This window comes from Protopterus annectens, chromosome 2.part2 (genome assembly GCF_019279795.1).
Source record: "Protopterus annectens isolate FY-2018-M chromosome 2.part2, PAN1.0, whole genome shotgun sequence".
Taxonomy (NCBI): domain Eukaryota; kingdom Metazoa; phylum Chordata; order Ceratodontiformes; family Protopteridae; genus Protopterus; species Protopterus annectens.
Window position 1 is genome coordinate 848,342,498 of NC_056730.1, and position 26,058 is coordinate 848,368,555.

Sequence of the window (26,058 nt, forward strand, 5' to 3'; positions counted from 1 at the left end):
TGGACACTATTAATTACTTTTAAAGTGTATTGACTTAAATTCATAGAATGCTAGGCCTCTTATGGTCCCTGTGATAACTTGCCTAGTATTTTTCTCTGATACTATGTCTTGTATAAACTCATTCCAACAGTTACAGTCATTACTGTACAATATATTAGGCTGCTTACTAGCAAACCTTCACTTGGCACACAAAATATTTTGCTAACCCTTCTAGGGCATCAGTAGACATCCATCCACATTCCTTCTCACTCCTTTCTTAATATAACATTTCCTACTTCCATCCTACTTACCTGCTAATATAACAAATCAAATTTCCATCCTGTTACTCCCCTCATAACATAATCCACCTTCCTTAAAATAGACCTCTTATACCTAACCTCATAATGTAATCCATCCAACTCCCATCTTGCTTCATCATAACATAATCCACCCAACTTCTATCCACTCTCCTCTGAGTAAAATTTCCCAGCTTCATTTGTTCTACCTCATAATGTAATACTTCCAGGTTCCAGACTCCTTCTGTCACAGTAAAATTCATCCAACCAACATTCTACTGCACTTATAATACAATCCATCCACCTTCCATCCTACACTTATAATGTATTCCAGCTACTTTTCATCCTACACTCCTCATAATGTAATCCATCCACCTTCCATCTTGCACTTCTCATAATGTAATCCATCCACCTTCCATCCTGCACTCCTCATAATGTAATCCATCCACCTTCCATCCTATACTCTTCATAATGTAATCCATCTTCCATCCTACACTCCTCATAATGTACTCCATCCACCTTCCATCCTACACTCCTCATAATGTAATTCATCCAACTTCCATCCTACAATCTTCATAATGTAATCCAGCCACATTCTATCCTACACTCCTCATAATATAATCCATCCAGCTTCTATCCTACTCACCTCAAAATACAATCTGTCTAAATTTTGTTCTACTTCCTTAATAATTTAATCTATACAACTTCCAACCTACTGGTCTCATGCTATAATCTACTCAAATTCTATTCAATCTGCTCATAACATATTACAGCCAACTTCTATCCCATTCCTTTTCTAACACAACCCAGCCAATTTCCATCCTTACTCCACACGTAAGATAATCTGTCCCTCTTCCAACCTTCTCCCCTCATAATATAATCCACCAACTTCCATCCTATTATACTCATATAATCCTTCCACCTTCCATTCAGCTCCCCTTATAACAAAATCCATTCAGTTTCCATCCTGCTCCAATTACAATATTAGTACATCCAACTTCCGGGTCTATATTACATGATCGAAGAGTCAGTTCATCGAACGGCATTTTACAGTGAAAATGCCATTCAGCGAACTGTTAGAGTGAGATTGCGGTAAAATGAAGATCATAATATTTGCAATTTCCTCACTGTAGTGTACTATCAGAGTTGGTATATTTAATTAAGAGAGGGTGGAAGTGAGGGGCAAAGCCCCCCACCCTAGCATGTTCAAGGTCTGGCATTTTCTGCCTTTTAGGCCATTTGATATTTAGACTATTCAGTGTTCTAATATAGACCCCAACTTCCATACTCCTCTCCTCATGATATAATTCTTCTAACTTCCATCCTACTTACTTTATGATATAATCCATCCATCCTCTGTCCTACTACCCTTATAATATTATCCATCCAATTTCAATCCTACTTCTCTCATAATATAATCATTCTAATCTCCATCCTACATACCTTGTAATATAATCCATCAAACTTCCATCCTACTCCACTAGTAATACAATCCTTCCAGCTTCCATCCTATTCCTCTCATAATATAATCAATCCAACTTTCATGCTACTCCCTTCTTACAATAATCCTCCCTACTTTTATAGGTTCATAGGTTCATAGGTTCATACTAGGCTATCTGCCCTAGGGCATTTATAAGCCTAGCCAGAGTGTGTTTGGCTTTCGCCACCCATTTTAAATTAATTTTGCTATGCCCTTTTTCGAGGTTAGTATAATGTGCCTCTGTCTAACAGTGACACAGAAGTGATACCTGGGGTAAACCTATGATCTCCCATCCACTCATCAATATTCCTCTTGAAGAGAGTCAATGAGGGACTCTGCCTAACCTGGACTGGGATTTTATTCCAGAGTGAAGGGAGCCTCTCGGTTATGAATCTGTCCCTTCAGCATGTCCTATTTATTTCAGTGCTGAGGTTCAAGTCTCTCGAGCACGTAGCTCGATGGGATTTGGATTTTCTGAGGTGCAGCATGTCCATTAATTCCGGGTTAGACATGGCTTTAAACGTCAGGCACAGATTGCCTCTGAGCAGGCGGTATGCCACTGAGTAAAGCTGGAGTTTCTTTAACCGGGCAGCATATGGCATCTGTTTGAGCCCTTTGTTCCTCTTGGTGAGGTACTTTTGGGGTCTTTCCAGTTGCTGCAGGTGTCTGGTAAGGTACATCCCAAAAGGGGCATTGTACTCAATTATGGGCCTGATGAGGGATGAGTAAAGAGGCACGATGACCTCCTGATCTAGATGCGAATCCCTTCATGATTAGGTGGGCTATATAAAATGTTTTTCTAACCACTTTGGCCACGTGGTTGTCAAATGAGAGATTGCTATCAACTTGGGTCCCCAGGTCCCTAATTATTTCTTCCGTACTTAATGGATTACCACCTATGTGGTAATTTGTGGGCATTTTATTTTTGCCAAAGGGGATGACTATGCACTTTTTGGCGTTTAGCTTGAGGCCATGGCTCTGGCACCAGTTGTCTGTTTCTATGAGGCCCTTTTGGAGGATGCTTGTGTTGGCTGGAGAGTCGATTATGGCGCTCAGTTTGCAGTCATCTGCGAACTTGGTCAGCCACAGTCCTTCTGTGTTGGCCTGTATCTCTGAGAAATATATACCGAACAAGAGAGGTCCCAGGACTGAGCCTTGTGGGATACCACTTGTAACTGGTTTGGAGTCTGACATGGCTCCAGCAATTCTAACCATGTGGGTTCTGTCCTTGAGCCAGTTTGCAACCTATCTAGTGACATAGAGGTTTATATTTAAGCTGGTGAGCTTATCTATAATGCCCGAGTAAGGTATTGTATAAAGGCTTTTGCGAGGTCCAGGTAGACTGTGTGGACCACCTTCCCCTCGTCAATGGCCTTGGTGACTGTTTCAAAGAAATCGACCAGGTTTAAGAGGCAGGATCTGCCCTTAACAAAGCTGAACTGGGTAGGATCCAGTGTCTGTAGGTCCCCAATATCTTTATTTATGAGGTCCATGATGATCCTTTCCATAGCTTTGCAGACCAAGCTAGTCAGGCTTATGGAGCGATAGTTTCCAGGATCCGTTAAGGCACCACCTTTGTGGAGAGGGACCACTGTTGCTGTACGCCACTCTTTGGGTACATATCCTGTAGTAAGGCTGAGATTGAACAGTAGTTTTATGTTTGGGTTTAGCTCTTCTTGGAGTTCATGTAGGATGCAGCCCGGGACACCGTCTGGTCCCATTGATGCTGTGTTTTTTGTTTTGGAGAAGGTGACTCTTACCTGAGCATCTGAGATGTCAGGGGGGCAGCACTCTGCTGGGATAGATATTTGCCCTTTTGGTGGGGAGGGGGGGAGTTTGCGCTGAACCTGTCAGCTAGGATGTTGGCAATGTCTGTGGGTTTGGTGTATTTTTTGTCATTTTGGACTAATTCTGAGCATATCTGGGAATTCCCACCCAGGTTCCTAACATAACTAAAGAAAGCCTTGTGATTATCCTTAGTGTCCTGTGCAATTTTTCTCTCAAAGCTGGACTTAGACGATTTTATGAGTGCCCGTAGTTTTTTGCTAATACTGATCAGAGATGCCTTCCCTTTTTGGGATTTTGCTCTATCATGTAGTAGCTTCCTCCTTCTATTGTATAGTTTGTTTATGACTGGAGTTCACCAGACAGGACGTCTGCCTTTGGAGGATTGGGTCTTGGCTTTATTTGGGATTGCATGATCCATGCATTCCTGAAGGTGTTCATAGAATGCATTTATAAAGGATTCTGCGGTCTGGGCCGTATTTTCCACAGGTCCGGGGGCTTTGAAGGATTCCACCTCGGTTTTGAGGACTGTGAAATTTGCTTTAGAGAAGTTTTTCACTCTGGTTTTCTGGGCAGGGGGTGGGGTCGGGATATGAATATCCAGTGAGATTAGTTTATGGTCTGATCTTACCAGTGAGGGATACACTTCTGGTCTGGAGCATAGAGTCCCCGTGTTGGTGATGATCAGGTCCAGTATGTTTTCCGCTCTTGTGGGAGTGGTAACAAGTTGTTCCATAGCATTTGAGTTTATAAATTCTTGGGCTAGGGTGTTGGAGCTAGAGTAATGCTTCCAGTCTATGTTTGGGTAGTTGAAGTCTCCCAATATAATGGTGTTTGGAGAGACCTTCATATTTTCCAGTGTTCTCAGGAAGGCTGAGTGGGGTTCCTGGGTTTGGCAGGGTGGTCTGTAGCAGGCTATAAACTGGAAGGCAGTTTTATCCACTGTTAGCTGCACATGGATAGTCTCTGATGCTTCGTGCTGTGCAACCAACCTGGAGGTGTGGGTATCTTTGATGAATATTGATACCCCCCCCCTCCTTTTGTGGTTCAGTCCATGTTTTGGTGCCGAAAAGCATGGTATGAGGTATAGCCTGGTAGTGCTGGGGTGCTCTTGGGAGCCTTGAACCAGGTTTCTGTTACTGCACAGATATCGATGTTCTCCATGCTAAGGAGAGTTTCCAGTGCGTGCATCTTGAGGTTTAGACTTCTGGCATTGAGTAGCATTACTTTTAGTTTCTTATCCCTTGTGATACCTATGGAGGTGGGTTTGTCTTTTGAGCCTTGGCTAAAAAAGGCACTATGGGGGTAGCAAGAGCCTTTGCCAATAACCAAAAGCCCAGAGGTGACAGGTGCAAGCCGTCCCTAGCGAAGCTTCGTGGCTTGTCGAGCATGTCATCCCAGGCTGACAGGCATTGGATCCACTTTGAATGACACCAATACTTAAGTCAATTGTTGAAATTGATCATCTTGTCTTCATATTGTGGCATCATTCTTGGTGAGGGTAAGATGCTACTCAAGGTCAGGGTCATACCGGCCTGGGCTACATGCTCAGAGAACTCCTCTATGTCTCTCTTCATGTAGACCAGGGAGGTACGTCTCAGGTCATTCACACCAGCATGGATAATGACTGAGTCATATTTGTACTTGCCTTGGAGTGACCTTAGTGCTTGTGTTATGTGGCGGATTCTAGTGCCCGACAGGCAGCTCACCGTGACCTTCTCCTTGTTCAGCCTGGTGAGCGGGGCGTCAGTGTGCCTGACGATAGAGTCACCTATTACAAGTGTATCAGGTGTGTTGTTTAGCCTTAAGGGCTGTGACTGTTTGGCACACTGGCTTTGTGAGCTATGTGTTGCACGTGTTTTGTTTTGGGGTAGCGGTTGCTTGGGTGTCTGCTTTGGAGGTCTCTGCTGCTTAGGCAGATTTTTATTTAGAGCCTCCGAGTATGTTTTTGTGTGTTTATGTGTTTGGTTTGCTGTCGTGGTAGGTCTATGTGAGACTGGAATTGTAGTGAGTGTAGTTTCCTTCTCCTCCTGACTGGTTACACCAGTACTGAGTTGAGAGAGCTTAGCCTCCAGTTTGGCTATATGGTTGCATCTCTCACATGTGTTGGAATTTGTTGGGAGGAGGAGAGGGTTGTCTGTGTACATGAGGCAGTTGTAACATTGCCTCAAGATTCCCAGAATCACCAGCTGGACCAGAGAGGAGATTGACAACTGACCTTTGGACATGCTGGAATAGTATTGGGAATTCCTTTATAATTGAAAAAAAGGGCCAATGGGGAACAAGGTACTCAAGGGGAGTTTGTGAGGGTGTAGTGCTTTTAATTTTTTAGTGCTGACTTATATAATTGCTTTAGTGAGCAAGTGCCAGGTAACTTAAATGCAATGTGTTACAAGTAACTTAAATGCAAAAACAACAAACAGTTACTTTCTTTCAAGTGAAACATAGGGTTGCCACCTTCCTTCACGGCTAAAACCGGAGCAAAGCCACGCCCCTTGCGTCACCAGTAACCCCACCCACCCCAACCCCCTCTCCCACCAACATACCTCCTATTTTGTGATGTCACGACAGCATCACTCAATGGGAACGCCCTCTTTTTTCGTTCCCGCCGCCTGCTTTTGGCTGATTTACTATGCTTTTCTGTAAAAAAAGCATAGTAAATCAGCTGATTTACAAACTCCGATAGTCTGTTTCCTTTTTGAAACAGAATACCGGAGTTTGTACAGTGTTTTCCGGACTACCGGAGAATCAGTTTGATTTCCTGATAGTCCGGAAAAAAAACGGAGGGGTGGCAAGCCTAGTGAAACAAGGAAATAAGTACAGTAAGCAATGCAGATATCACTAGGGATCCACAGAAACGCTGAAAAGCCGCATTTTAGGTGGAATTAGCGTTTCAAGGAAATAACAAGCATACAAACAAAGCTAGATTCAGCAGGCCTGGATCTAGTCTATGCTACAGCAAACAAGGTATACCAATTTCAGTAAGAAACAGTTCAAATATGCAGGTACTATAAGCCTCTAACCAGAAATTCCCAACTCAGAAGGGCAGAGTCCAGCCTCTCCTCCCACAAGAGTGCAGACCACGAACCTTCTTAATGTAAAATAACTGGCCTGAAGCCCAAGTGCTTAAATCAGAACTAATACACTTTTAGAATAACAGACACTGAGCCCTCAATCAGCAGTTCCCAACTTAGAAGGATGTAAGCTACCTGTCCTGTCACCACAGTGCAGGCCACAAACCTTCTTAATGTAAAACAACTGGTCTGAAGCCCAAGTGCTTAATCCAAAAGACTTAGAATGATAGCTACAATTTAATCAAGTTACTACCAAGCAGTAATAAATACAATTGAATACTTTAAAGAATGCCTGATTAGTGCTGAAGTTATACAAACAAAGCTAGATTCAGCAGGCCTGGATCTAGTCTATGCTACAGCAAACAAGGTGTACCAATTTCAGTAAGAAGAAGTTCAAATATGCAGGCACTATAAGCCTTTAACCAGATATTCCCAGCTCAGAAGGGCAGAGTCCAGCCTCTCCTCCCACAAGAGTGCAGACCATGAACCCTCTTAATGTAAAATAACTGGCCTGAAGCCCAAGTGCTTAAACCAGAATTAATACACTTTTAGAATAACAGACACTGAGCCCTCAGTCAGCAGTTCCCAACTTAGAAGGATGTAAGCTACCTGTTCTGCCACTACAGTGCAGACCACAAACCTTCTTAATGTAAAACAACTGGTCTGAAGCCCAAGTGCTTAAACTAAAAGGCTTAGAATGAGTTACACCAAGCAGTAATAAATACAATTGAGTACTTTTAAGATGGCGCAAAAGCAAAATAAAGTAGGAAGCAACACAAATACAGTAAAAGAAGATTTTTTTTTTTTTTCATGGAAGGAGAGAAAGGAGTAGCAGAAACTAAGCTGATTGGCCTTCTCAAATGTTCTCCCTGTACTGGGTAGAATGAGGTAATGACACCAGACTGGGAGGAGGGTCCCAGATCAAATTTACACTAGGGGAGGACAACTGCAAAGCCACCAACTATAAAAGCACTATACCAACAGGGAGGGAGGGTGGGAAACAACTGCAGAAATGTTTCTCACAGCTGAAAAGCAGCAGTGAACCTTTAAATGAAAGTTTTAAACAGCTAAAGGAGCCTCTAGAAAAAAGAGTTTAACTGCAACAAGTTATCAGAAACAAACAACCCAACAGATGGTTTATCCCACATCCCCTCGTACCATACTCCATCCTACCATAAAAAATAGCATGGCAAAAATTGAAAAACCTTTTGAACAAATACTGATAACTTCTCATGGATAAAATTATTGTTTATCATGGAAGAATGAAAATATTGTAAATAGCTTTGTTATTGATATTTGTTATATGTACATTTGTGTATGTTTATAATGAAAACAAAATAAAAATATTTTTGAAAAAAAAAGAAATGTGATTAATAAAAATTGGCAGATATTTAGGGGTGATCCAGGTGTTTACGCAAAAATGGATGAAAAAACAGTTATGATTTATAGAAAAGACAAGTCTTTTAAAAAATGGTTAGAATGGAGCTGTATAGGTAGTAAAATAAGTGTAACAAGTGGTAATATGGGCACAAAGAAATGTGGATATTGCACTCAGTGTGCCTACATTCATAGTGGAAATTAATTTGTGATTAGAAATATTACTTATATAATTGTGGGACGTTACAACTATAATAGCACTAATATAGTGTATCTTGCTCAATGTAAGCAGTGTACAGCATTCTATTTGGGGAAGACTTCAAGAAGGTTAAGGGATCATATATATGAACACTGCTGGGATATCAGACATTGTAAGACTACGGATGCCCTTTATAGGCATCTCATATGTTTTTCTAACCATTCATGTAGTTTTTTAGTTGTGAATAAAGTTACTAAGGATTTACAAGGCAGAATAGTGGATGAACACTTGGATATATGTGAATTAAATTGTCGAATTAGATTGGATGCAACCCATTATCTGTCTTTAAATGAAGTATTATCTATTAATCCAGTGCTGAAGTTGAAGCAACTTGATTTTAAATAATTTTATTGGTTCCCATGGGGACCATGTGATTTTAAATTGCTATTTACAGCTGATGTTCATTGTCTTTTAATGGAGTTCTGAACAAGCTCCGTTGGAAATGAAAGGGCTTACAAACTTATTTGTGTTTTTTTTGTTTTAAATAAATAACAGTGAAAGTAGTTATGGGTATATTTTGTGCTGCACTGCTGTTATTTGTTGGAGGTATTCATTTATAGTTTATTTGGATTTGGTAATTTTGGCACAAAACTGGAATTTATCAATGTGGTACCTGGTGCTACAATATTTACTTTTTTCATGGTAAGAATATAAATGTAGTGGATATGCTTATAATTATATTAACTTGCTTAAACAGCATCCAGCACCATGTAACGCTGAATAGGATATTAAGGGTATCATAAATGACTGACTATAGAAATTCATAAGTGGTTAGCAGGTCATTGGCTTAACTCAAATAAAGTGCAAACTAACGCCTTGTTGAGATTTGAACTCATGACCCTAAGTTTACAAGGCCACTTCTTTAATCCCTGCGCTACAAGAGCTAAAGAAACTTTATCTGGATCCAAACCTCAGAGCCTGCAGTTTGGAGTCTACAGCTATAAGCACTACACCAACAAACATAAAACTTTAGGGGAGACATCAGCAGCTACAGTCTAGTATCCTTCAGATGTGTTTTCATATAAATCCTGTCTCCTCCAAAGTATTTCAGTGTGTTCATGTACTCACTCATTCTGTGACACTCAGAATATGTTATTCATAGGTTCATAGGATCATATGTCTTTACTAGGCTAATGACCACGTACTTTTTTAAGCATAGCCATGCATCCCAAAGCTCTGACAAGTTCTGGTACCCTTGACAAGTGTAAGCAGGGGCTTGGAAGGTGAAACATATACAAGCAGGAGCCTGGGAGATGAACCATTTGCTGGCTGCCTATGTCCATTAGAGACACAGGTGCCAAACCAGGATGAGTTTCCTGTTTTCCATCTAATTGTCAAAGTTATACTTCAGTTGAGTTACTGAGGAACTCTGTTTCACATGGATGGGGAACCTCTTCCAGAGAAGGGGTAGTCTCTGGGATACATACCTGTCTCTCCAGCAGGTTATATTTATATCACAGGCAAGATTTAAGCCTTTAGAACAGGTAATTCTAGTGCTGTTTGTTTTATGGATATGCAGAAGGCCCATCACAGTGAGATCTGACAATGCCTTGTATGCCAGGCAAAGATCTCCCCACACCAGCCTGTAGAACAGAAAATACAGGGATAGGGGCTTGAGGTGGTCTGCAAAGGACATGATACTTGCATCCTGTATTATTTTAGTGAGGAACCGCTGTGGATGTTCCAGTTGTTGGATATGCCTGGTTAGGTACATACCAAAGTTTGAATTGTACTCAATGATAGGTCTAATGATTGGCAAAACAGTCACTACTGTAAACATGATGGTCATAGCTACATTACTGTCTGTGTGTGTCCCCAAGTCTCTGACTACTGGGTAAACTCTTAGTGTTCTGTCATCAATATGATAGTTAACAGGGGTGGATGACTTCCCAAAGGACACTATTATTAATTTCTTGGCATTTAGTTATAGTCCATGGCTGTGACACCAGTTGTTTGTGTCAGCACTTCCTGGAAAACATTTGTGTCAGTGGGTGATTCAATGACAGCTCCTAATTTGTAATCACCTGCAAATTTAGTCAGACAGAGGCAATTGACATTGTCCTTGACTTCGGAGTAATAAATGCCAAAAAAGATCAGTCCCAGGACTGATTCCTGAGAGACTTCACTTGTGAGTGGCTTCTTTGTAGAGGTGGTCTCCACAATTCTAACTTCCTGGGTTCTGTCTGCAAGCCAGCTGGCTATCTACTGGTAAATAATAGAGACTATTATGGGTTCATAGGTAATTACTAGGCTAGTTGCCTTTGTGGACAATTTGAAGCTTAGCCAGTTTCCCCTTAGTGAGAATCAAATGTTGTACCTTTTGTATGTGAGTTAAACACCATAACTGTTATGCCAGCTCTAAACCCCTAACTGTTATGTCAACCCCCTAGCAGGGTCATGTGCTGTATGCCTGTCATACTGTTGGCAGCAATTCTGTTGTGGTAAATGCAGACAATTAGGCACCTTAGATGAGTGCGGTACTTGGTAACATGAGAATTATGAGTTTTGGAGCTGGTATTCAAACTTGTTCAGTAATAAGATATGCATATTAGTATAATTATCATATTTTTGCACCTATTTCTGGCATATTGCATTTGAATGGATTGGGATTCTGTATTTCACATGCACAGTCACCAGATAAGTCAAGAATGGTGCCTGGCTGAGTGGGATACTTGGTAACACAAAAATTATGATTTTTTTATCTTGGAAACATTATAACTGTATGGCATATGTTCATAATTACATTAAAAATTTCAACCAGAATGGGATTCCATGGTTTGAGCTGAAGGTATACGCAAAGCGTCAGAACTTTGCCCTGATAGTTAATATCTAACCAGCACTGTATGGCAGGTATTTGCAGTTATTTGTTCATTAAATATTCAGATATGATAGGATTCATAATTAAGGAACTATCTCAAATAAGGAATGCTGTGTACAAATCTAGTTTAAAACCAAATAAACATCACATCTGTCTGAACAAATGTCACAATAATAGCGGAGTTCTGCTACTGTGGTTGTGTGCATAATTATAAGTAAATGTATTTATTATCTAATTATTTGTTAAATATAAATTTGATATTCTGTCAAGCTGACATATTAATATCACCATAGGGAAGATATTTTAATTTTTTGTTAACTTTTATATATACCAACTCTCGGAGTTAGTATATTTAAGTAAGAGGATGTGTGGGGTGCAGGGGTGGCATAGCTACAGCAGTTTAATTTTGTTTTTTTTTTCTTTTTGTTTTTTCCTTCAGTGTTCGAACTATTACAAGTTCAAACATATGGTCCCAGCCATACTTAGTTTGAACTTGTAATATGTTTGATCTACTGAAGTAGATCCTTTCGTTCAACAGTCCGAATCCACTATCACCAAACACACTTTAATGAAAGCGCTTTCACCGAAAAAGTGCTTTCGCTAAAGTGTGTTAAAAACACACACACACACACACACACACACACACACACACACACACACACACACACACACACACACACACACACACACACACACACACACACACACATACACAGACACACACATCTGTTTACAGTTAGGTTGAAAAAATGAATTGTCTGAGTTTTAGGTGAGGTGATGGCTGTCTAGTCAGGAACTCTTCGAGTATCAGGAAGTGTGAAATTCCACTCAAGCTAAGTGTGAAAGAGTTAAGGGAATTTATTAGTGGCGTTATTATTAAGATGCAGACTCAGTTTTGTAGCAGCACACTGGGTTGATACTATCTGGGAAACTAGAGTGATCATAACTGCACTTTGCTCATTGAAGACTGTTGTTTATTAGCTTAATAGTGTGCTTCATTTGTACACAACTATCAAATATGTGTTTCGAAGATGTTTTTGTACAAAGCAGGACATTGGAAACAAATTGATTATTTTTTTTATGAATTGTGATGGAAACAAAGGAATACGTTTTCAGACAGGAGGAATTTAAGAAAGAGATGGTGGCACAATGGTGTGTATTTTCTTTTGCTTTGTTCTCTTTTTGTGTAATGGCAAACAGCAATGATGTATAATGTAGGGTATAATTTCTATGAAATACATGTAGCAAAGTCCCAAAGTATGAAAGGAAAACATTAAAAAAAATGAGCATTTTACATTTTCTAGTTAAAAAGAGTGGGAGAAGGGTAAATTATTTGTGGAAGGAAGAGATGAGAAAGATGATATACTTTTAATAAGTAATTTGATGCAATACAGGTACAAATTGGAGCCACAATGAATTATATGATGCATTAAAAGTTGGGTAGCAAGATGGGGTACTATGAGATGGATACCTGGGATAGTTAGTGCCAGCATTTGACCAATCTGGAAACAGAAACAGGGCAGGAGAATTAGGGAATGGAAAAGGATATAGGACTATAAGTTAACGCTAGGGATGGCTGAGTGGTGGTAAGTATAAAATGGACAGTAGAAAATGGCAATACTAGGAGGGGAGGGAAGGGATATCTGTGAAGAATGGCATTAGGTGTAGCTATTGTCAGGAGGGCAGCAAGAAGCAGCTGATGATACAGTCTGCTGAGCAGAGCCTAGATGGAAATTCAGTGCATTCCAATGGTTGGTTCATTCTAGCTTCAGAGGAGAGGCAGAAGTATGCACAAAGGAGCTGGGAAAACGGGGTACAATTTGGGACATGGATTTTTGTGGGATTAATAATATAATTAAATTGAATGAACATTTGTAAAGTTGGTTAAGAAATGATGGACATAATGAGATTTAAAGCTACAGATGAGGGAGGAGAGAAACTTAGGAAAGAAGGGTTTTCACTGGATGGTGGTTAGTTGTGCTAAATTAGGGAAAGGGAGAAAGAGTGCTAGATATAAAAGTAGACAAAGCTGACAAAGGGGATGTCATATGATAAGGAGTGGAGCATGCATGGCAGCAAAGTGGATGCAGAAAGGGTAGGCGATGGTGCTAAAGATGAACTACAGACTAAATGAGGAAAATAAGGTTGTGCAGACAGGGCTGGGGCAATGGGTGGCTTAGCAAAAGAAGGGGGATAGTTGGCATTGTAGGTAAAGTTTAAGATGGTACTGGAGCCAGAAGGGGGCATATTTTTAGGTGCTGTGGAGTTTCATGGGACTAATTCAAAAATTCTAAGGGAAGGAATGAAAAGAGGAAAATTATTTAATGTGTTGGTAGAATGAGGAGGATGAACCAGGTTATGCATTTTTATAAAATGAATGGAACAGCATACTGGTGAATAGAGAAATATTAGGGGGAACTGAAGGAGGTGCAATTGATGGAGAAAGGAGCTTACTGGCCATGATATGGTGAAAGTAAGGTGGTGCTAGGAAATGGAAGAGTTGAATGGCTGGTGGTGCAGTCCAGGACTTTGGAGCAATAGACCATAGATTAGATGGATACAGGCTATGGTAGGGGACATTGCGGTATAGTATGGGGAGAGGTGATATGGTAAAGTACAGAAAGTGGAATGGGAATGGAAATAAGGCAACTTGGAGTGTTAGAATGATAGAACAGTTCAACTGAGTGCAAAAGCAAAGGAGCAGCATGTGCAATATGTATGTTGAGACAGATGAAGTTGAAACAGGAAGGGGGAGACAAAAGGAAATGACACTAGAGCAATTAAGGATCAATAAATGTAGAAAGTAAAACTGAAGATATAGATTGAATTGATTAGCATGGGGCCTTTATGGTAGGTTAAATGGAAAGTGTATATTAAAATGCTCTTTTGGAAAATTAAGTTACTGAAAAAGAGGGCATAGAAAAATGGATGCAGGAGCAAGTAAGAGAGTGATTCCTGTTAGACGTGCTCTTGATTTTCTATGAAAATTGTTTGAATTCACAAAGGCAGATTAAATGGCAAATGGAAGACTTTGGGGTGGAGATGTCAGGGATAGAGACAGACAATTAAAAAGATAATAGGGGTCAGAATGTTTGTAGACTCTGTTAGGTATTAGGAGAGTGTGAAGGTTGTAGAAGCAGATGGCTATGCTGCCTAAAGTAATTGGGGAAAAGATTATCCAGATAATTATTATGCAATGTCTTCATGGAATGAAGATGTTTGCCAGAGTATTGACTGCAAGCCTGGAGAAATTGTTGTATAAAATTATTAGTGAGGACCTGGTAGGTTTGGTGAATGAAAGGTCATCAGGAGACAATTAGTGAATATTGATAAGTTTTAAAGCATGCATAGAGTGGTTTGCGGGAAAGCAGGGAGGATATTCATGTACATTCAAAAAACTTTTGAATGCATCATTTGGGAGTTTATGTTTGAGATTTTATTACAAGTAGGCAGAGAAGAAAGATGGGTGGAAGGGTCACAGTGCTGTATAGATGTTCCCAGAAATGTTACTGCTCAACAAAAGTTAATTAGAGTAGGTAGAATTTTGGAGGTGTACAAGTCTTTCCATCAGCTGAGACCAGATCTTATTTATTGGTTGCATAGACAACAGTATTTTAACATGAGTGCATAAATGAGATACTTTTAAGCCATTCAGTGCATGAATTTAATGTTTGCTCTCAAATTGTTGGTCTTTATCTCACTTTCAGAGATGCTTAATACTCCCCAGTGCCTGTGTAATCACAATAAACAATACCCGATCCCCTTAGTAAAGCTTTACACTAAATCTTAATTTAAATATGTGATCTCTAGTTTCATGCTAGAATATACAAATATATCTAAATCTAATCTCTATCTATAGATATAAATTTAGATAATATGAGTCTATGTAAATTTGTTGAATACACATTTATGAGACACACAAGTGACCTAAATATGTTGATTTAAAATGCAAGTGGTCAATAACACATTTGTGTGAAAATGTTTGGTCTAATCACATTTAACTGACAGATGAGAAGTAATGGCAGATACAAGATGAAAATATATTGCATGAATGTAGTGTTCATCAATGCTCTCAAATTGTTGGTCTTTATCTCACTTTCAGAGATTCTTGATACTCCTCAGTGCCTGTGTAATCACAATATATCTAAATCTAATCTCTATCTATAATGTAGTGTTCATCAATGGGATGCTTTAAGCAGTGCAACCTAGGGACAGTTGGTCCAACACATAACACAGATCAGTGTTTTTCTTTGTAAGTCACTGTTGGCACAACGTCTAAGTGTGCACTGGCAGTGATTCTTTGACTTTGAGTGATTTCTCCTGTCTTAAATTGGTGCAACCATGGAGTTAGTCCATATAATTGTCCCTAGAAAAAAACTCTTTCACTAGATCACAAACTGAGCAATTATCCTTGTTTAGTGTGTTGTCAATATTCTTTCTTCAGACATATCGTATTTAGACCAAATATTTTCACACAAATGTGCTGTCAAAAATTGTGGTTTAGCTAAGTTTGTTTAGGTGAATTATTTGTCAGACAAATATGTAGTCTACTAAACTACCACATCCACATCCATAGCTATACTTAGATAGATATGTTTCTATATATATCATCTATCTATCTATCTACATGTAGAGAGAGAGCAATATCATAAGAAAACAAGGCATCACCATGATTACAAAGACACATAAAATAAAGTAAAACTATGACACTTTTTAAAGCAATAACATGAAACTGCATTAGAGAGAACAAGAACACATTGATGGGAATTGTGTTTTTAAATCCTCAGTATTAATATTTGTTACAGTAACTAGAATAATTTTGAAGTAAAAAGGGTATTTTGCTGGCTCATTACATTTCTGAAGTGTGTGACAAATAATTGCTGAAAGTTTGTGTGTGTGTGTGTGTGTGTGTGTGTGTGTGTGTGTGTGTGTGTGTGTGCATATAAATGCTCACACACACACACACACACACACACACACACACACACACACACACACACATTTAGACCAGCAGTCTCAATTAAATTTTAAGTGTTAAAGCATAATTCATTTTACTGACATTTTTTTCAGTGTTATTGATGCTCATTCTGTTATAGTATGTCAAGATCCTGACCTCTTGGTTCAAAATGTAATAAAATAACATATTTCCTAAATATGTCTTTCTCGAGGAAAAATGTTATTTACATATTTAGTGGGTGTATGCATTGCAGCAAACAAAATTATTTTATTTATTTATTTAGTTTATTGATTTTTGTTTGATATCAGGATTTCCCCAGGGTAGAGACCATTTTCACAACATGTCTGATAAACAATGTACCAAAACATAAAGGAATAAGGTAGCCTGTTAATAGACAGCTTTATAAATATCATTTATAATATACATTTCACTCGAATCATTGTCTGTTTTTCCACAGCTAAAGTTTCATCCAAATGAAGTGATTGTTAAAGAAGGGGAAGTTGGCAAAACCTTTTACATCATTTTGAAGGGAGAGGTAAGTACAAAAACATGGACCAGTTGTTTTATGTTTTATTTGATAATTTACAAAGCAAAACTGGTGAGATAAAAAGAGTAATAGGCTAAGAATGTTAGAATTAGTTATAACAATCAACTCTCCACACCTCTAAGTTCTAGCAACCTGTGTGTGTGTGTGTGTGTGTGTGTGTGTGTGTGTGTGTGTGTGTGTGTGTGTGTGTGTGTGTGTGTTTGAGCGTATAAAAGTTCCACGTATTCTGTACAGGATACGTAAGAAAATGTAATTTGTATGTACTTTTGGAACTTCCCTTCCATGTTTTTATAATTTATTCTGTATTTGTTAAAATAATTACAAAATTCTGTGTATTCTCAGAAACATAAACAAATATTCGGCTACATTACATATATGCATGTTAAAATTATAAAGGTCACTTTCATAAATATTGAAAAGCAAAGATTGTCAGAAACTTGACAAAAAAATTTTGTTTGTGGAGATTCATAAACTAAACCATCTCCTCTCACTTATTTATTTTCATTCTGAAGATGTACACCTTTGAGGAATAGAAGCAGGGAAGGGAATATATGTTCCCTTAGGATGTATACTTTTGGAGACAGAATAGCAAGGGAGTTAACAGCTAGAATTCATAAACAATTTGCATTTTTGTGTACTATGTAAAGGTCATGGACACCATAGACACCTTACTGTTCAGAGCTGCAGCCTGCACTGTTTGGCAGCAAAGCAACAAGGGTTCTCAGAGATTCATTTTAAGGCAGTATTCATTTTTATTATTATTTTTATTTGGTTTTAAAACAGTAGATAAATAAATCAATTATAAAACAAGCAACTATTTACATAGGTCCACAGCTGATCAATACATCAAATGTATGCATATCAAAAGCAATTAATATTTTTCAAGCAAGTATTTAATTTTAAGCCAAGATTTATATGAATGTGTAATATTAGACATTCTCATCTTTATAGTATACAATTAACTGTGCAAACAATTTTTTTCCATACTAATAAATTCAACATTGGGGGGTAACTTTACTTTTCCCATTTTTAGTAATTACTTTTCTGGCTATAGCAAGAATAGACCAAAGCAGAGACACTTGGGTTTTTGGAATTATCTCAGGGATCGGGACATTAAATAAAACTAAAGATTTAAAAATATTACATCTATCTGCCAATAGAGCTGAAATGAAATTACTAATTTATTTCCAAAAAGGGGAGATGACTTCACATTCACATACCATATGCATCCAATCAGCTATTATTTCAGAATCGCATCTCCATCATATCATTCTATTTGATTTATACATAATTGTAATTTTGCTAGGAGTGACAAAAGCTCTATGTAAGAATTTCCAAGTAAACATTTTTTCAGTATAATGATGATACTCTGTAGATGTTAATATTATTTTCTTATATTCTTCAAGGAAGTCTTCATTATTAATTTTTGAGGAATTATTCCAATATGAATTGTCTAAATATGTGAAATCTAACTCAAGAATTGTATACATTTGTGACAAATATGATTTTCTTTTTCATTGCATTATTATTGATGTTTATTAAAAATTCCAGTAATGTGAGGAATGATTTCTAATCTAAGTTAAATATCTTATTTATCTCTATGTTCACAAAGTCTCTAAATATTTGTAAAGTTAACAAATTCTCAGAATCTTGATTATATTCGGACCTTAAATTTTCAACAGTATATATATCAATACCATTTAAGAATTGATGCCAATAAATTAAGTTACTTTGTTGTTTCTTTATTAGCATTTGTTGAAGTTATGAGTTTCTAAGTAGTCATTTTATATGCAATTAGAAACATTGGAAAAATTAAGTCTTGAATACAATGGTTAGAATATGTGAACTTTTGGAAAGATGAAATTATGTTATTTAAATGGGGAATTTGAGAAGAGGGTGTAAATCTATTTATGCAAAAATATTTTAATAATTAGATAAAACTATTTGGGACTATTTGTTTATGACTGATTGTGATATATTTATTATTGAATAATAATATTTCTTGATGTATCGGTTTCCATTTTGAATCATAAGATGAATTTATCCATAATGCTATAACTTTTACAATTGTTGAAGTAGCATACAATTGCATATCAGGGAATCCTATTCCACCATTATCCCAACCTTTTCTATGTCAGTCAAAGGAAACTCTTGATTTGTTAGGATGACAAAAAATTTAAGTAGAATATTATTTATCTTCTTCATCATTTTTTTGTGGTGGAGATAGTACTAAAGATTGTAAGACAAACAATATTTTAGGGAGAATTACCATCTTAATAAGCATTCATTTTTCTTCCATGGTAAAGAAGAACTTGTTCCAATTTGTGACTAAACTTATTATTTTATCAGCAACCTGTTAAACATTTGTACCATTTCTTTGCTGTTAGCCATAACAGTTATACCAAGGTATTTCTTTTGATTGCTATTCCTATTGAAGTTAGAATATTTTTTGTATGATTTTTTTTTAATTTTTTTTTTATTAATTAATAATGTACTTGTTTTATTATGAATCAATCTCAAGTTCAAGATTTCTTCAATCTGACTCATAGCACAAATTATATGTTCTAATGAATTTTCTATATTTCATACTGTTAGTAAAATATTGTCAGCAACAAGTTGAATCTTTATTTCAAAGTCTTCTTTTATATTGATACTATTAATGTTCTTATTGGATCTAATTCTATTAGCAAAGGGTTCTATAGCTAATGCAAAAAAGTAAAGGTGACAATGGACAGCCTTGTTTTCTGCCTTTTTGTATTTTACAGGAACTAAAGAACCTAGTTTAACACAAGAGCAAGAGTTGTTGTATAACTTAAAAATTAATGCAATTAGCTCAGGTCAGATATATGATGGAAAACAGCATTCATTTTAGTTGTTAGCACTTTAAATGGTTCCCAGTAGCTTTGCTTGTTTAATTAATTGCACTTGAGCAAGATATTTCTTAAGCTGGCTGATTTTACTCCGTGTATGGTCTGAAGAAGCCTTGATGGTGAAAGAGTTTACCTGTTTACGTCTTCTGTCTTTGTTCATTAAACAGTTCTATGTTTTTAAACATCTGATTACTGAGTTTTTGTGGTCATACTCAGCCTTGGTCTGCTCTGCTGTTCCTGTATTCTACTTGGAATGCTTTCTGGACTTATTCTCTACAGTGGGGCATTTGTTCCTTGGAAGTGCTTTGTTTTATTCAGTTATAGCAATGCTTAACATACCATTTTATCAACATAGGTATATTTTACTGTAAGCTTACTGGTGAGTTCTTCCATAAAATGAGGGTGCCTCTTCTTTTAGCTTGATATCCAAAACCTTCTAAAATCAAATCTTTTTTTAATTAAAGTTTATTTACATCTTTATTAAGTAAACGTGCATTCTGTAGAAAAAAAAAAGGGGGGTGTCGTATGCTTTGCTTTTTGCTGAAGAAGTTACATGGTTGACGAAAAACACAGTGAACAAGTTAAGCATTCATTTGCTGTTGTTTCTGTTTAATAAAGTCATAGTTCATAGTATTGGAGGCCCCAAGTGCTTCGTTTTTTACTCATTCTGTAGAAATACTATTTTAGTTTTATGTAATTGCAAGTATATGAACAGATGTCCCCTCTTTACTGGATTATTGAATCCATTAATATTAATAGATATGCATTTAAAATCAGACATTTATGTAAGAGAGAAAAAAAAAACAAATGTTTAATGAAAATGCACTTATGTGCATGCCTTATTGTATACATTATATATATCAATATGAAATCTTCAGTTATGGACAAGAATTTTGAAACAAATAAAAAATTGGCCAATAACGTAGTCAGAAAAGATTCTACCATGGAATAACATATTCCTAGTTTGTTGAAAACGACCAACAAACTACACCTCGAACTCTCAGACTAACAATACTTAGCTCATGCTTCTGATATATATTAATGTGTGTCATATTTTTTAGTACACATCATCTTAAAAAAAGCCCATCAGTGAGTTAGTAAGAGTAAGAAAAGCTAAACAGGTGTTCAGAATCTTTATTATAAGCTGACTAAACTGAATATTTCTAAAGTCATTGTTCCCTGTACCTCGCATTATCTCTCTGGTCTACTGTAGGGAGGAAGTCAGTTGTTATTTTCATATTTATTAATTTATAGGTCAGATGATTTTATGTTTGTTCTATTTTATTTACTATGTGTAAAGTTGTTCAGTGGATCATACATTTATAAGTAAGTACCAGGGGAATTGTCCTTGTGGGCTGTTCTCAGCACAGGCAATTACCCCATGTGAGATGTGAGAATCAGACTATGCACTTAGGGCCTATAAGGTGATTACCTTAACCACTATGCCAACCTCCCATACTTACTGACATGTTTATTCTTTAACTATATATATATATATATATATATATATATATATATATATATATATATATATATATATATATATATATATATATATGGGTCTACTTGATATGATCGATATTTCACAATGTCGAAATCCATACGGCCTAGACCATATGATCAACATTTGAAATGTTGAACATACAAGCAGACAAAAAAAAAGAAAAAAAACTAACTTTAACGATGCTAGCAGGGGGCTATCTTTCCATTCCACACTGTATAGAGATGTTGGTTCTCCATGGTCGACATTTCAAATGTCGATCATATAGTCTTGGCCATATGACTGTCAACATTGTGAAATGTCAACCATGTAAAGGGGACCTATATATATATATATATATATATATATATATATATATATATATATATATATATATATATATATTTCCTTTTATTTCTGTTTATATACTATGTCTTGTACTATTATTTTATTCCTAGGTTTTATGTTTTAGCTATAATCCTAGTGTAGAGTATCATATAATAGACCATTTACCATTTATATTTGCTATTATATATTTGATACTCTTTAATCTAGTACTACTATTAGAATCAGTCCTATTTTTTTCCTTAAATGTTATGTCTAATAGTAACTGAACAAACATCTGAAAAATCCTCCCTTTTAAGAAATCGAACTTTCCATAATTAATTGTTCTGAGATAGAGATATTAAGTTTTGTTATCATTATAAAGAGACAATAACAGAGGAACACAATCCTAAATTCTTTATCTTAAGTGTCATTCTATAGGCTAGTATATAAACTATCCTTTACTACAAGCATTCAGATGTATTTAATAACTGACAGTGGTTTAGAATGCAATGCACTCCATTTTGCTTATTATTTCATTTGTATTCATTGACACCTTAGCATATGAATCAAAATATTATGATTATTTACTTTTAGATGTGAAGAAGTAACTTTGACAGTTCTTATAATTTTCAGAACTCCTTCAGCATCATTTAAGCTGGTCCTCATAACAAGGGCTTGCAAATGAGCAGTTTATCAGCTACAATTCACACAAAAAATGCACAAATGAATCCAAGCCTCCTCTACACCACAACCCCCCAAACCACCAAAAATACAACAAAAAATATCCCAAAGCATGTTGACCACTAAAAACCCATTGTACTCAAAGAAAAAACATTTAATGATTCAGTAAGCACTGTTTGCATGAGAAAGCAGACTGTCATTGTTTTAAGGGAGACATTAGATATAAATTTGTATTTAAAGAATGATTGTTATGTGTGATCCATAGGATCAAACTCAGGAATGGTGAGAGGTGAATTTAATCCAAAAGACAAAAGGTTAGTATTGGAGGCCCAAGGTAGTGGACTACATACACTTTGGTTTACAAAGTTCATTGAACATGTGACAGAAATAGGCAAATGTAGGTTTTGTAAAACAGAATTGGAAACAGTTGGACATCTTGTTGATGGTTGTGATATACTAATGGTAGAAGGACTGTATACTGAAAGGCATAATAATGTGACAAGACTGTTGCATTGGAGATTGTGCAAACATTTTAATACTGAAGTATTTGCAAAACATTGGAAACATGAGCCACAAAGCATTAATAGAAAATGATGAACTTTATATCACATGGGACCAGCCATTACTGAGAGTTCAAAAAAATAGACGGGAGAAAATCAGATACAGTAGTACATGAAAATATGACAAAAGTAGCATTGATCACTGAAATTGCTACACCTAGGGACTATAGTGTCTTTCATACAGAGAGACACAAAGTCATAAAATATCAGGATTTGCAGGCAGAAATGAGGGTAATGTAGATGAAGGTTACCCAGAAAGTTCCAATAGTAGTAGGAGCAATGGATTTTATAAAAAAGAATTTGCAATCTTATTTAGATATGTTATTAATACATGTAACTTCATACAAATTGCAGGAGTCATTACTGGCCATATTGCAGGTGCTGTGAAGACCACTTCTGGCTAACATCAAAGATTGAAACAGTAGTAATTTTGTGAACTTTATTCATACTTTAATTTACAAATGGGGTCCATTCCCGTCATGGTATTAGAAACCTAAAAGACATGGAGAAATTAAAAAAGGCATCCTGGAATATTAGCTGGGCCCATTGATGCAGCGCTCTTGGCCTTAGAGAGAGCATTAAGGACCTGTTTGCTACTGATAGTAGGGGGAGTTATATAGGTTCATAGGTTCATACTAGGCTATCTGCCCTAGGGCATATATAAGCCTAGCCAGAGTGTGCTTGGCTTTCGCCACCCATTTTAAATTAATTTTGTTATGCCCTTTTTCGAGGTTAGTATACTGTGCCTCTGTCTAACAGTGACACAGAAGTGATACCCGGGGTAAACCTACGATCTCCCATCCACTCATCAAGATTCCTCTTGAAGAGAGTCAGTGAGGGACTCTGCCTAACCTGGACTGGGATTTTATTCCAGAGTGAAGGGAGCCTCTGGGTTATGAATCTGTCCCTCCAGCATGTCCTATTTATTTCAGTGCTGAGGTTCAAGTCTCCCGAGTGCGTACCTCGATGGGATTTGGATTTTCTGAGGTGCAGCATGTCCATTAACTCCGGGTTGGACATGGCTTTATACGTCAGGCACAGATCACCTCTGAGCAGGCGGTATGCCACTGAGTAGAGCTGGAGTTTCTTTAACCGGGCAGCATATGGCATCTGTTTGAGCCCTTTGATCCTCTTGGTGAGGTACTTTTGGGGTCTTTCCAGTTGCTGCAGGTGTCTGGTAAGGTACATCCCAAAAGGGGCATTGTACTCAATTATGGGCCTGATGAGGGATGAGTAAAGAGGCACGATGACCTCCCCTGATCTAGATGTGAATCCCTTCATGATTAGGTGGGTTATATAAAATGTTTTTCTAACCACTTTGGCCACGTGGTTGTCAAATGAGAGATTGCTATCAACTTGGGTCCCCAGGTCCCTAATTACTTCTTCCGTACTTAATGGATTACCACATATGTGGTAATTTGTGGGCACTTTGTTTTTGCCATAGGGAATGACTATACACTTTTTGGCGTTTAGCTTGAGGCCATGGCTCTGGCACCAGTTGTCTGTTTCTATGAGGCCTTTTTGGAGGATGCTTGTGTTGGCTGGAGAATCAATTATGGCGCCCAGTTTGCAGTCATCTGCGAACTTGGTCAGCCACAGTCCTTCTGTGTTGGCCTGTACCTCCGCGAAATATATACTGAACAAGAGAGGTCCCAGGACTGAGCCTTGTGGGATGCCACTTGTAACTGGTTTGGAGTCTGACATGGCTCCAGCAATTCTAACCATGTGGGTTCTGTCCTTAAGCCAGTTTGCAACCCATCTATTGACATAGGGGTTTATATTTAAGCTGGTGAGCTTATCTATAATGCCCGAGTGGGGTATTGTATAGAAGGCTTTTGCGAGGTCCAGGTAGGCTGTGTGGACCACCTTCCCCTCGTCAATGGCCTTGGTGACTGTTTCAAAGAAATCAACCAGGTTTAAGAGGCAAGATCTGCCCTTAACAAAGCCGGGCTGGGTAGGATCCAGTGTCTGTAGGTCCCCAATATCTTTATTTATGAGGTCCATGATGATCCTTTCCATAACTTTGCAGACCGAGCTAGTCAGGCTTATGGGGCGATAGTTTCCAGGATCTGTTGAGGCACCACCTTTGTGGAGAGGGTCCACTGTTGCTGTACGCCACTCTTTGGGTACATATCCTGTAGTAAGGCTGAGATTGAACAGTAGTTTTATGTTTGGGTTTAGCTCTTCTTGGAGTTCATGTAGGATGCAGCCCGGGGCACCATCTGGTCCCATTGATGCTGTGTTTTTTGCTTTGGAGAGGGCGGCTCTTACCTGAGCATCTGAGATGGCAGGGGGGCAGCACTCTGCTGGGATAGATATTTGCCCTTTGGTGGGGGGGGGGGAGAGTTTGCACTGAACCTGTCAGCTAGGATGTTGGCAATGTCTGTGGGTTCGGTGTATTTTTTGTCATTTTGGACTAATTCTGAGCATATTTGGGAATTCCCACCCAGGTTCCTAACATAACTAAAGAAAGCCTTGTGATTATCCTTAGTGTCCTGTGCAATTTTTCTCTCTAAGCTGGCCTTAGATGATTTTATGAGTGCTCGTAGTTTTTTGCTAATACTGATCAGAGATGCCTTCCCTTTTTGGGATTTTGCTCTATCATGTAGCAGCTTCCTCCTTCTATTGTATAGTTTGTTTATGGCTGGGGTCCACCAGACAGGACGTCTGCCTTTGGAGGATTGGGTCTTGGTTTTATTTGGGATTGCATGATCCATGCATTCCTGAAGGTGTTCATAGAATGCGTTTATAAAGGATTCTGCGGTCTGGGCCGTATTTTCCACAGGCCCGGGGGCTTTTAAGGATTCCACCTCGGTTTTGTGGAGTGTGAAATTTGCTTTAGAGAAGTTTTTCACTGTGGTTTTCTGGGCAGGGGGTGGGGTCGGGATATGAATATCCAGTGAGATTAGTTTATGGTCTGATCTTACCAGTGAGGGATACACTTCTGGTCTGGAGTATAGAGTCCCCATGTTGGTGATGATCAGGTCCAGTATGTTTTCTCCTCTTGTGGGAGTGGTAACAAGTTGTTCTATAGCATTTGAGTTTATAAATTCTAGGAACCTTTGGGCTAGGGTGTTGAAGCTAGAGTAATGCTCCCAGTCTATGTTTGGGTAGTTGAAGTCGCCCAATATAATGGTGTTTGGAGAGACCTTCATATTTTCCAGTGTTCTCAGGAAGGCCGAGTGGGGTTCCTGGGTTTGGGAGGGTGGTCTGTAGCAGGCTACAAACTGGAAGGCAGTTTTACCCTCTGTTAGTTGCACATGGATAGTCTCTGATGCTTTGTGCTGTGCCACCAATCTGGAGGCGTGGGTATCTTTGACGAATATTGATACTCCTCCTCCTTTTGTGGTTCGGTCCAAGTTTTGGGGCCGAAAAGCATGGTATGAGGTATAACCTGGTAGTGCTGGGGTGCTCTCGGGAGCCTTGAACCAGGTTTCTGTTACTGCACAGATATCGATGTTCTCCATGCTAAGGAGAGTTTCGAGTGCGTGCATCTTGAGGTTTAGACTTCTGGTGTTGAGTAGCATTACTCTTAGTTTCTTATCCCTTGTGATACTTATGGAGGTGG

General features: G+C 38.0%; 1 protein-coding gene across 1 annotated transcript in view; it reads left to right on the top strand.

Moving 5' to 3' along the window:
* The window catches only part of LOC122795985 (cGMP-dependent protein kinase 1-like), a 1,306,845-nt gene that overhangs the window by 369,912 nt on the left and 910,875 nt on the right, over positions 1-26,058 (top strand). Inside the window, exon 7 of the mRNA XM_044064466.1 lies at positions 16,483-16,560. Coding sequence (XP_043920401.1) covers positions 16,483-16,560 — 78 coding nt within the window. The remainder of the gene's footprint in view (positions 1-16,482; positions 16,561-26,058) is intronic.